The sequence below is a fragment of the Solanum tuberosum genome, unplaced genomic scaffold (genome assembly GCF_000226075.1).
Source record: "Solanum tuberosum cultivar DM 1-3 516 R44 unplaced genomic scaffold, SolTub_3.0 scf00129, whole genome shotgun sequence".
NCBI lineage: Eukaryota > Viridiplantae > Streptophyta > Magnoliopsida > Solanales > Solanaceae > Solanum > Solanum tuberosum.
The window spans coordinates 710668-722363 of NW_006239057.1; the positions used below are offsets into that span (position 1 = coordinate 710668).

At 35.6% G+C, this 11696-nt stretch overlaps 2 protein-coding genes across 2 annotated transcripts; one reads left to right on the forward strand and one right to left on the reverse strand.

Moving 5' to 3' along the window:
* The first annotated feature begins 2191 nt into the window (after positions 1-2191).
* On the forward strand, positions 2192-4856 carry LOC102605765 (cytokinin dehydrogenase 1-like). Its single transcript, XM_006351228.2, has 5 exons — positions 2192-2822; positions 3069-3196; positions 3590-3850; positions 3941-4203; positions 4288-4856. The coding sequence occupies exons 1-5, from the start codon at positions 2192-2194 to the stop codon at positions 4613-4615; spliced, it is 1611 nt and encodes a 536-aa protein (XP_006351290.1). The 3' UTR covers positions 4616-4856.
* Positions 4857-5863: 1007 nt separating this feature from the next.
* Positions 5864-10113, reverse strand: LOC102606100 (eukaryotic translation initiation factor 3 subunit E). The gene is made up of 8 exons (XM_006351229.2): positions 9769-10113; positions 8451-8605; positions 7996-8223; positions 7763-7884; positions 7079-7298; positions 6621-6763; positions 6279-6416; positions 5864-6176 (listed from the first exon to the last, which is right to left on the reverse strand). Exons 1-8 carry the CDS (start codon positions 9977-9979, stop codon positions 6077-6079), a joined length of 1317 nt encoding a protein of 438 aa, XP_006351291.1. The 5' UTR covers positions 9980-10113; the 3' UTR covers positions 5864-6076.
* Between the last annotated feature and the right edge of the window lie 1583 nt (positions 10114-11696).

Consider the following 11696-nt stretch of genomic DNA (forward strand, 5'->3'; position numbering starts at 1 on the left):
TTTGCCTCTAGCCTTTAATCTTATTAATTTAACATAATGAACGTTGATATTTCAAAAAAAATATTTTGTACTCATGTGAATTTTACCATCTTTTCAAAAATTTATATTCATTTAACATTTTTTAAGTTAACTTATCACACATGTAAGTGAAAAAATATTTGATCTCTTTTTCAAATACCGTATAGTTGTAAAAAATCGAAAAAAACCTAAAGAACCGATTAAAACCAAAACTGAAAAACCCAAGTTTATGTTGTTTGATTTGGTTTTTAGATTTAATAAACCGACATAACTGGCTCAGGTTTTTTTAATGAAAAACCAAATTAAATCGATCTATGTACACCCTATAAAACCCACCCACCAAACACTCTTCCCTTGTTGCCCATCAAAACCAATCCACCCGCCATTTCTTTTTCTTCTTCTTTTGTATGAACAATGGCAGAATATTGAGATTCAAAAGTAAACAAAAAAAAAACTTTAATCGTAACATTGTAAATCAACTATGAAAGATTTAGATTAAAAAATAATTAAAAAAGAAATAAATTTTGAGAATAAAATAATGTTTGATAGATCGGAACATTAATTGTAGAAATGATGGTGATTGCTTAAATGAGGAGAAAGAAACGAATGTGCTGGCGGCGATAATGGCAAATCTGATCGATGGTTAAGGAATTGAAGTGGCTAGAAAAAAAATGAAAGAAGAAGAAAGGTGTATGATGGCGGCGACGATGGCAACGGCCGGAGAAAGTGGTGGTAACCAACGCAAGGAAGAAGAAAGAGGTTTTTTTAATTTAAAAAATGTTTGATTATATGTTTTCACGCGCTCATCAGCGGTGAATCACACTCAAAGTGCTAGGTAGGCAAAAAGTGCTCAAGTGATATCAATTCAATATTATATAGGTATTCAATATGTACAAGTCTCGATTAAGGTGTTCAAATGAAATATGCAGACAACTTTAAGGACCGCAAATGGCTTAAGCCTAGTGGAAAATACAACTTATCAATTTCATATAGAAATGACTTTCTATAAATGAAATGGTGTCATATCATCACCTAATTTGGAAAGATTCTTAGTTGCAGATATAATTTTGCTCAAAAGAGAAATAAGACAGTAAACTGTTAAATGGTAGTTGATATAATGGAAAGTACTAATAAATAGAGGTCAACTTGACCGTAAGAACTAGGTAGGTCACGAGGCGAGTATTGTGCAAGTCTATACAAGGAGAGAATTGAAAACTCTCGGACCCACACACTCAGTGCTTGTACTAGTAATAGGTGTTAAATCAATCACAAAGACTAGGTAATTAGTTCATGAGGCGAGAATTGTGCAAGGTCATATAAGGAGACAATAGTTCAGTACATGAACCAATGTTATGTAGGACAATGTAACACTCTCGGACCCACACACCCAACTTTTGATATAGTGATAGCTCATAGGGCAAGTACTGCACAAGGCCATATAAGGAGACAATAGCTTACCAGCTCAACCATTAATATAGGACTGCATAACACTCTCGGCCCCACACACCCAACTCTTGATATAGCGATAACTCATAGGGCGAGTACTACACAAGGCCATATAAGGAGACAATAACTTACCACCTCAACCAATATAGGACAATATAACACTCTCGGCCCCGCACACCCAATGCTTGATATAGTGGAAAGTACTAATATATTAGTATATGTTAATTAAATCAACTCCAAAGACTAGATAGCTCATGAGGTGAGAATCGTAGAAGGTCATATAATGAGACAATACCTTAACCAATGTAGGACAATCTAACACTCTCAGCCCCGACATCTAAAGAGTGGGCCCAAATATCAGATAAATCAAGAACACATATAAGTTCGACTTTGATACAATGTTAAGAACATCGACATTGAGCCTAACTCAAGCTCAAATCTAACTCATAACAATAGGTGAAATTATCCTCTTCGATTAAAAAAAAAGCCAATATTTGATCATATATTTTCCATTTGCAAACAATAAAAACATGATAATCCTTGACCACAAATGCCCAACATTGACAATGACATCTCAAATATTCCTCTATATATTCTCTTCACCACCTTATTTCTTAATCCACTCAAACAACTCTCTATACTATCACAAAAAAAAAGGCAAAAACATCTTTCTCTTTGTTCCCTCAACTACCATTTTTTTTTCTCAATACATATATTGATAAAAAAAATGAAGTCACCAACCCAATTTTTCTTTATTCAAAAGCATATACTTCTAAAATTGCTTATATTCATACTCTTCATTTGTTCAAACAATAAAAGTAACATATGTTGTAATCATCATTTTACTAACACTTCAAGTCTATCATTGAAACAACTAAAACTTGAAGGGTACCTTAGTTTTGAAAAACTAAATCATGCAGCTAAAGACTTTGGCAATAGATGTCATTTCCTTCCATTAGCAATTTTGTATCCAAAATCTGTTCTTGATATATCATCCACCTTAAAACATGTCTTCGAAATCGGTACTAGAACAGACTTAACTGTTGCTGCTAGAGGCAATGGACACTCTTTAGAAGGCCAATCTCAAGCTTATCAAGGACTAGTTATTAACATGAAATCACTTCAAGAACTAGAAATGAAGTTCAAGATTGAGGAATTGTCTTATGTTGATGTTTCTGCTGGAGAGCTTTGGATAAATGTTCTGCATGAAAGTCTTAAACTTGGGCTTGCACCTAAATCTTGGACTGATTATCTTCACCTCACTGTTGGTGGTACTTTGTCTAATGCTGGAATCAGTGGACAAGCTTTTAAGCACGGGCCGCAGATCAATAATGTCTACCAACTCGAGGTTGTCACTGGTATGTTCGTGAACAAACGTTTAGATAAGCTTATAAGTCGATCAAAATAGCTTATAAACATCTTTTTTGGCTTATCTACGCGTCTGGTGTGCTTATAAACTAATCTCATGTTCTTTAGATTTTTAGCTAATTTGTGTGTCCTGCCTCCCCCGAATGATTGGTGCAATGGTTAGACATCCTCAGACGAAAAATTGGTCTTTCAGGATTGGTCGTTGTGTGTCACCTTTGACATCTATCTTGTTGTAGGTAAAGGAGAGGTGATTACTTGTTCAGAGGAGCAGAATGCAGACTTGTTCCATGGTGTACTAGGAGGACTAGGGCAGTTTGGTATTATAACTAAGGCAAGAATTGCTCTTGAAACAGCACCAAAGCAGGTAGACATTGAACTCCCAAAACCAAAGAAGTAACATTACTTTAGGCCAAATAAGGACAATACCTATCGAACACTCCAACCTCATCCGTCATGTAACTTTCTGAGGTTGGAGCGTTCAATATGTACTGACCTTAATCGAAATGAAAACTGGTGCCAACTTTGAGGCACCGTCAATAGAAGTTGGCTCTAGTTTTCATTTTGACATATCAACTAACGTCAATACCTATCAAACACTCCAACCTCATCCCTTGTGTGACTTTATCTAAGGTTGTGAGTGCTCGATAGGTATTAACCTTAGTTAAAGTGTCCGAAATGAAAATTGGTGCCAACTTTGAGGACCAAATGAAAAGAAAAGCAAGCTCATTCAGCATTGCTATAACTATTTTCTTCACAGGTCAAGTGGATCAGAGTGTTGTATTCAGATTTTGCTACATTTTCGAATGATCAAGAGAACTTGATATCATCTCAGAATACATTTGACTATATCGAAGGATTCGTCATCATAAACAGCACTGGATTATTGAATAACTGGAGGTCTACTTTCAATCCTAAAGATCCACTTCTAGCTAGCAATTTTAGTTCAGAAGGCAGAGTTTTATTCTGTTTAGAAGTTGCCAAATACTTCAATCCAGAGGACACATACAGTACTGATCAGGTAAAAAAAAAAAACATTAAAATCAGTAAACTTTTCCAGGTTTCGATAACTCAGTAAAATATTGACCTTGTTTGCTAAATATTACTACAGGACATTGATATACTCTTATCAAAGTTGCATTATATTCGATCAACGTTGTTCCTATCAGAAGTCTCCTACGTTGAATTCCTCGATAGAGTTCATGTCTCCGAGATGAAGCTACAAGAAAAGGGGTTGTGGGATGTTCCTCATCCATGGCTAAATCTTCTAATACCAAAAAGCAGGATTCTTGAATTTGCACAAGAAGTTTTCGGGAAGATTCTTACTGATACAAGCAATGGTCCTATACTCATCTACCCTGTCAACAAATCAAAGTACTACATTCTTGATTCTTCACAACTAACAAATCTCTTGATAATACGCGTTTTCCTAACAATTATATATCTTGGATGATACAGGTGGAGAAAAGGAACATCAATGGTTACACCTGATGAAGATGTTTTCTACCTCATCGCGTTCCTGTCATCTGCTATGCCTTTTTCAACAGGAAAGGATGGACTAGAACATATTATGAATCAGAACAAAAGGGTATTAAGTTTTTGTGAAAAAACGCGTATTGGAATGAAACAATATTTACCAAATCACAAGACTCAAGAAGAGTGGAAACATCATTTTGGTTCTCAATGGGAAGCATTTGCTAGGAGGAAATCTACATATGACCCTTTGGCTATACTTGCTCCAGGACAGAGGATTTTCAAAAGGACAGCAGCCTGTGAACAACAATGACTTGGTACATATGAGTTTTTAGCTTAAGATGAATGACCACAAATGTACATTCTTGAGTGGGACGGGACGGGTTAAAATTTTGAGGTTTTAAGTTCTGCCACGTCCTATTGTCATCCCTAAATTACATGTTATGAAAAACTGGTTTTTAGGTGAAGAATTAGATAATCAAATGCACATTCTTAAGTGGTCAGGTGGTACTTCTATTTTTTATGACTAAATGAGAAGCAGTTTGTTTTCGATATTTCAATAATTCCATGCAAGGTACAACTGAAATATCGCCTCCGTTCTTGCTAAGTCATAATATGAGTGCTTATGTTCGAATCATAAGCAAAAATTATTATCCTAATTTTATATATAATCTGGGTGCGCATCGATCGGTTCGGTTTATTGGTTTTCGATTTGTAAATATGTCAAACCAATAACCAAACCAATAACATATTTCTTATCGGTTTATGGTACTTAACAGTTCGATTTTCGGTTTAACCAATAAGAAAATACTCATATATATTATATACACGATAAAAAAAAATTCATATAAACCATATGATTTTTCCATCATTTGGCATTAAAGTAATAATCATAAAAGTAACAATCATTTTTCTTGCAAGTTTAGACACTAGACACATTTAAAGGAAAAGAAAGTAACAATCGTTTAACCATAAACAAAAAGTGTGAAAGTAACAATCATTTAACCATTAACAATAAGACTAGTAAATTTAGTATAGTCTTATTGGGTTATTGGTTTAACCATTAACAAAAATCATAAAACCGAAAACCGAACCAATAACCCAATAAAAAAATTTGCAAAACCGTTAGCCCAATAAACCCAATATCAATAAATCAATAGTGTTTTTTTCGATTTGATTTATTGGTTAAATCAATTTTTACACACCCCTATCTAATATGAATACTATAGGAGAGTAGGGGTGTGGTAGAAAATAGGGCTACTCGGTAGAGGCAAAGATGAGATGTGTTGATGGGTAGGAAGATGATCAATATGAAACGTCACTTGTAAACTTCTTTCCACATTTTATGAACTTGTTTACTAGATGAAATGTTTTCCAAAATATTGAACCAAAAATAATGCATGCACATCTCCTTGTCACGCACACTAGATTCTCTGTGTTGTCAACACCTTCAGAAAACCTATGGGGCTCTAAGCGATCACGAGTGGAAGAGTAAAGCACCATATGAAACATAATGCCTGGAAAACTCCAGCTAAAACAAATTTGCTCAGGGCAAAACAAGTATAAAAATGCAGAGGCATTCCACTTCCAATGGAGACAACACAAGATAACGAAGAAATAGTTATACGAAACGATGTATAATTCATCATGTATATCAAAATTTCCTCCAAGGGAAATCCAGGCATTAAAAAAAAAAAACATTCTTGAATATAAAGGTGTTAATCAGGTACGGGAGCAATGCAAAATTGGCACGAGCTTAATGTCTTCAACCAAACTATCTAGCAAGTTGTGTTTGTGCATGTTCGAGAAGCTGGCTGACTAATTTGTAAGTGCGTCCAGAAAGGGGCTTGGTGTGATCGATGAGCTGCTCATACCTGAACATGACAAGGCTCATAAACATCAGTTGTATGCTAAAATGGGTCAAAAACAAATTTGCATTGAACATTTCGATAAGGTACATCTGCATATAAACTTACACATTAGGCTGATTTGGTTCCATTGTAACTGTCCCGGTTTCAGTGTCGATCTTGGCATCAAGCTTTGAGGTCCTGATAAGATTCACTATCCATCGCTCTGCCTCCTCAAGGTTCAAGTTAAGTTTCTCAGCTAGAACCCTGCCATTTATGAAATGGAAGAAAATGGTTATTAAATGGGGACAACTCTGCTTTCTTAAGCAAAACTACCCTGACAACATCCCCTCTCAATGGGTAACAAACAAAAGGGGTATACCTAATATTACAAAAAACTATGGGCAAGGGGAGTGGGAAGGAACCCCAAAATAGATCTTAGAAAGTGACTTTGAAGAATTAGCTACATACCCCATGTCAATGCGTTGGTGAATGCGGCAGTAGGTCTCAGAGATAAAAAGGCGAGCATTTTCAAGGAATTCATCTCTCAATAGCACAGAGGAGAAACTGCCATCTTCAGCTCTTTTTCCAAGGAATGGGTCATTCAATATTAGCTGCATATAGCATCCGTGTTAAAATGAGTAAAAAGAGCTGCATTTAACGGGAAGAGCTTTGTGGCTATACTAAAGATACTTGGCTACGTGTATCAGAAACTAGTATGTCCAAGATCTACAAAACTTACATATATTTGCAAAGAGTCCTGCACCTCTACTTTCAAAATACAATCCTCACTTCATATATCATCTTAAAGCCAATTACAACTTATTTACAGAAAAGTTTAGTTTCTACTTCTGATATGCAAGAAATGAATCATAAAACTATGATGTGAGCATGCATCAAAGCAGATAAACTAGAGCGCAAAAGCTTACCTCTTCGCACTCCTTCATCTTCTCCTGTGCTCCATCAAAATCATAGTTGACGTAAATACATGCCAAAAACTCTGTGATGGGATCTTTGCAAGAGTGTTGCTCCTGCTGAATAACCTTTATAAAGTCCTTAAATTGAGGTCTTCTTCTCTTGTTGACAATAAATGCAATAGCCAAGTATCGCAGCAAGTGGGGAGCACTTGTTTGAATGGCATTCAAGTATCTGCAAGACTTCAATGATTTAGAAAAGTTCAAAGGGAAGAAGTAAATCCATTGCATACCAACAAAAGGAAAAATAACCGCTACTTTAATCGAGACGCATCAAGAGGAAATACCATCTTAATGTATGTTACCACAAAAGAAGAGCAATATAAATTTCAAACATTTTGAAATAAGAAAATTATATTTCAAACATAACTCTGCTGTATGAAAGCATAAAATACAGTGTGTTTCTGACCCTCCAGATCATGTTTCCTTCCTTTTCATTTAGTTTTCAGGGCTCCATTTTCCCACTAAGGGAAAGAACTAGGTAATCGGAGCTTCCTAAAATATTTCTCTACATAATACTCTGTAGGTGATAGTATTGGAAAAGATGCCTAGCTGAAACAAGATGGGGAAAGCTAAAATGAAGCAGCAACTGAAAACAATCATCTATAAGCAATAGCAACAAAAGTACAGTTGGCATACTTGTCCTGGTTAAATAGGTCAATGATCAGTGTCCTGCCATTGTCATGGTTGAAGAAAATGAATAGACTCCAATGCATTAGCCATATTCTATTCTGAACTTGATTCAACGGAGTAGAGAAACTCTGCAAGACAAGTGACACTCTTAGTACACTTGGTAAACTGAGGATCATTCAATTTTTCCTACTGGATACTCAAACAGACAGATAGTCGACTCAACATATGCAAAATATTACCTTTGAGTCGATAATTTCCTTCAAGCGGTTGAGTTCCTCGAGTGCAATATCCCAATTCTGCATTAGTATCTCCGCTGCAAGCTTTCCCCACAATGCACTGACGCTCCTGTCACTGTTTGTGCACAATGCTCGGTACTGGTAAAGATAATCCGCAGCACCAGAGTAGTTTCCACATTCAAACTGGAATTTGGCATATTGATACAATGCCTCTATCTGGTCCGGACCAATCTGGACAGGTTCGTAAAAGCCAATTATTTAGTAGAACAATCAGAGGGTTTGCTAAGATGAAAATATATCGATCATTGCTAATCAAATAAAAAAAATATATTCAGAAAATTAGCTAGAGACCTACTTCTGTTGGTGATCCCTTTAACAAGTATATTATTGATTATATAACAGAAAGTACTAAAGAAGAAGGAACTCTATATCATGTAAACCAAACTAGATCTACGCACCTGGTACCGCTCCTGAAGCAACTGAAGATTGTGCTGTTTGTCAGCTCTCAACTCCTGCACAGCACTGGAATTCTGCAAAAAAGTGATCAATGGGGCTGCAGCTTCCTCAAGTGCTTTCAACCTTGCCACAACCTCAGCTCTCCTCTCCATCATTTCTGAACAATCAAACAGCAATTATAAAGACAGTGCAGAATTAAACATGTAAAGGAACTCCCAGAATCACTTCCGCTCAACTAAACTTTTTTAATAACCCAGGAATCCCTGAGGGCAAATGGCAAATGGTTAGAGACTCTGTACCAACAAATACATGTACCAACAGCTTATCTAATCTAAGTACACCAAGAAAACTAGGTTTTAATCTCCATACATCGCATGCATAAGCTGTAAAGCTCAAACAGAACATCCAGACGACCACGTCAAAATTAACTCCCATACCAAATCAACATCTGATCACAACTATACAGAATCCCCTAGGGACAACTCCAAAAAAGACCTATGGAGACCACACCAACAGAATTACAACATCCCCACCCAAAAAAAACTTATATGCTAAAAAAGACACTGCTAAGTCTCCAGATTTTTTACTCTTATACCTCAACTATACAGACATCCCCTCTGAATAAATTATAAACAACTTCTACAGACCTTATCCATCAAAATTGCAACCACCACCATCATCACCACCCCAAAAAAGAACCCCTTTTGCTAAAAGTGCACAAGCATTAAGACTAGTAAAGCAACAAATCAATTGGCATTCACCAATACGTGGACCCATATGTAAACATACACCAATATGAAGGGAAACAGGAGATACCTTGAAGGACAACAGTTCTACAACTTTTATAGAGACCATAGCCATTAAAATTAACAACCCCACCCCACACACACACAACCACAGAAAAAAAACCTTTATGCTGAAACGGGGATAAGGTATTTCGATCAGTAAGGGCACAAATCAATGGACATTCATATCAAAGGGAAAAAAAGAGATACCTTGACGGACAACACTTAAACAACTTCTCCAGAGACCATATCCATTAACAACCCCCCCACATACAAAAAAACACCTTTATGCTGAAAGGGGCATAAGGTATTTCAATCAGTACGGGCACAAATCAATGGGTATTCACTATTAGAAAGGGGAAAAAGAGATATCTTGAGGAACAACACATAGACAACTTCTATATACCATATCTATAAAATTCACAACCCCACCCCACCCCCCAAAAAAGAACCTTTTTTGCTAAAAGAGCACAAGTATTAAGATTAGTAAACAAACAAATCAATTGGAAACACGAAGCGAAAAAAAAAATGATACCTTGAGGTACATCGTCGGTATGATAGAGAGACTTATGAATATCCATAGCATAATCAACCATGTTAGTGTGATTAAGAAGCTCAATCTTCGCCTTGAGTATATATTCATCTGGGTATAGTCCCTGCTCTTGCAAAAACTCCAGTAACGGGAAAATCAAGTGAATGTCCAATTGCTGCGCTATACGTGGCGTCAGGTCGTACTTCGACGCCATGATTGCTGCTGTCGGAAGAGATAGCTACCAGAAAACTCGCCGCTTTGCAGAACCAGATAAACTGAAAAGAGGAGAAGCAGATCGGTAGAAGAAAGATTTCTAGGGTTTCGTTTTTCCTGTAAGGAATAAATAATGTTGAAACTCACCCTTGGGTTTTGAATATTGTTACCTTTAACCCATCTTAAATAGAACTACTTTTCCTTTTTGGTTTTGGTTTTGGTTTTTATGATAAATTTGCTATATCTCGCAATAATAGCTTGTTTGATACAAAAAAAATAAAAATCAAAAGTGTTGATTTTTAAAAAGTGAGGTGTATGATCAAGTTTTGGAGAGAAAAAAAGTGTTATCATAATAATCTTGTTAATTATTATGCTAACTGTCATCAATAATTATTAGCCTTCATAGTCAATCGACTTCCATCGGACGACCATCACCAATCATTTTTACTATCAAATAACCTTAGTATCTCTAATTGCAACCGTCAACCATTATTATCATTCACTTATACTATGCCACTAACCACCTCCAATAACAGTCTACATCATTTTTACTAATATGTCGTCAATTATTATTACCTTCATTGTTAACAATTACCATCAACCACTTATAGTCATCACTTCACGATCATCATTACTTAACTATCACCATCTTCGTTAACCTTTGGAACATGCTTCATCAAAAATTGCACTCGAATATGTTATTTTTATAACGGAAAAGGATCATATTTGCCCTTGTACTTTCAGAAAAGAGCTATATTTGTCATTCGTCATACTTTTTTGATATATTTGCCCATGTCATCCAACTTTAGGCTCATATTTGTCCTTTTGACGGTTAAATCTCATCTCCAACGTTTGATAGAGAAAACAATTACGGCTGGTCATCCATGTCTCAGCTAGAGCTTCTTCAATCCACAAAAATATCATCATCAATAGTTAGGTTTCCAGCCATGCTTCTTCATCGACTTCTGGTCAAACTCTAGCCTCGTGCGGACTGAAAAATCTTGATTTGGAGAATTAGTTAGCCTGATAGACAGGCTTCTTCTTCTTAGTGTTATTTTGGTACAAGTTTACTCTCTATTAATTATATGTTTGTATTCAATATTTGATTAGGTCTGTGTGTTGTATTCTTGATAGAATTTGGCAGTGTATTTCACGTATAAAAGTGGTAAACATTATGATTCTATTCCATTAGTCGATCCATTTATTTCTGTTGGGAATTTGAAATTAAAAATATTTGAATCCCGCTATGGTAGAGGTAAAGATCTGGGCTGAAGCTGGATGATGATTTTTTTGTGGATGATGAAGATTAGGAGTGGTTGTAATATTGGTTCGGTATAATAATAAATTAGATAGAAAATTTTAATTAATGGGAAAATTACGCGATTAAGCAAATTTATATTACTTAATTACTCATCATATCTATAGTTTGCTATAATTACCACTCACGACTAACATTATACATTAATTACGCGGGATGATTTCGAGTTTGTATAATTAGTCACGTTTGTATATGTATAATTCGCCAGAATATACAAATACATATGTATAATATAGAATTATCTAACATATATATATATACATATACAATTCACCTCTCTCACACTCTCTGCCCTCTCTCGCTCGCCTCTCTCCTCCCTCTCCCAATCTCGCTTGCCATATATACAAATACATATGTAAAATATACAATTATCTAACCTATATACATATACAATTCACCT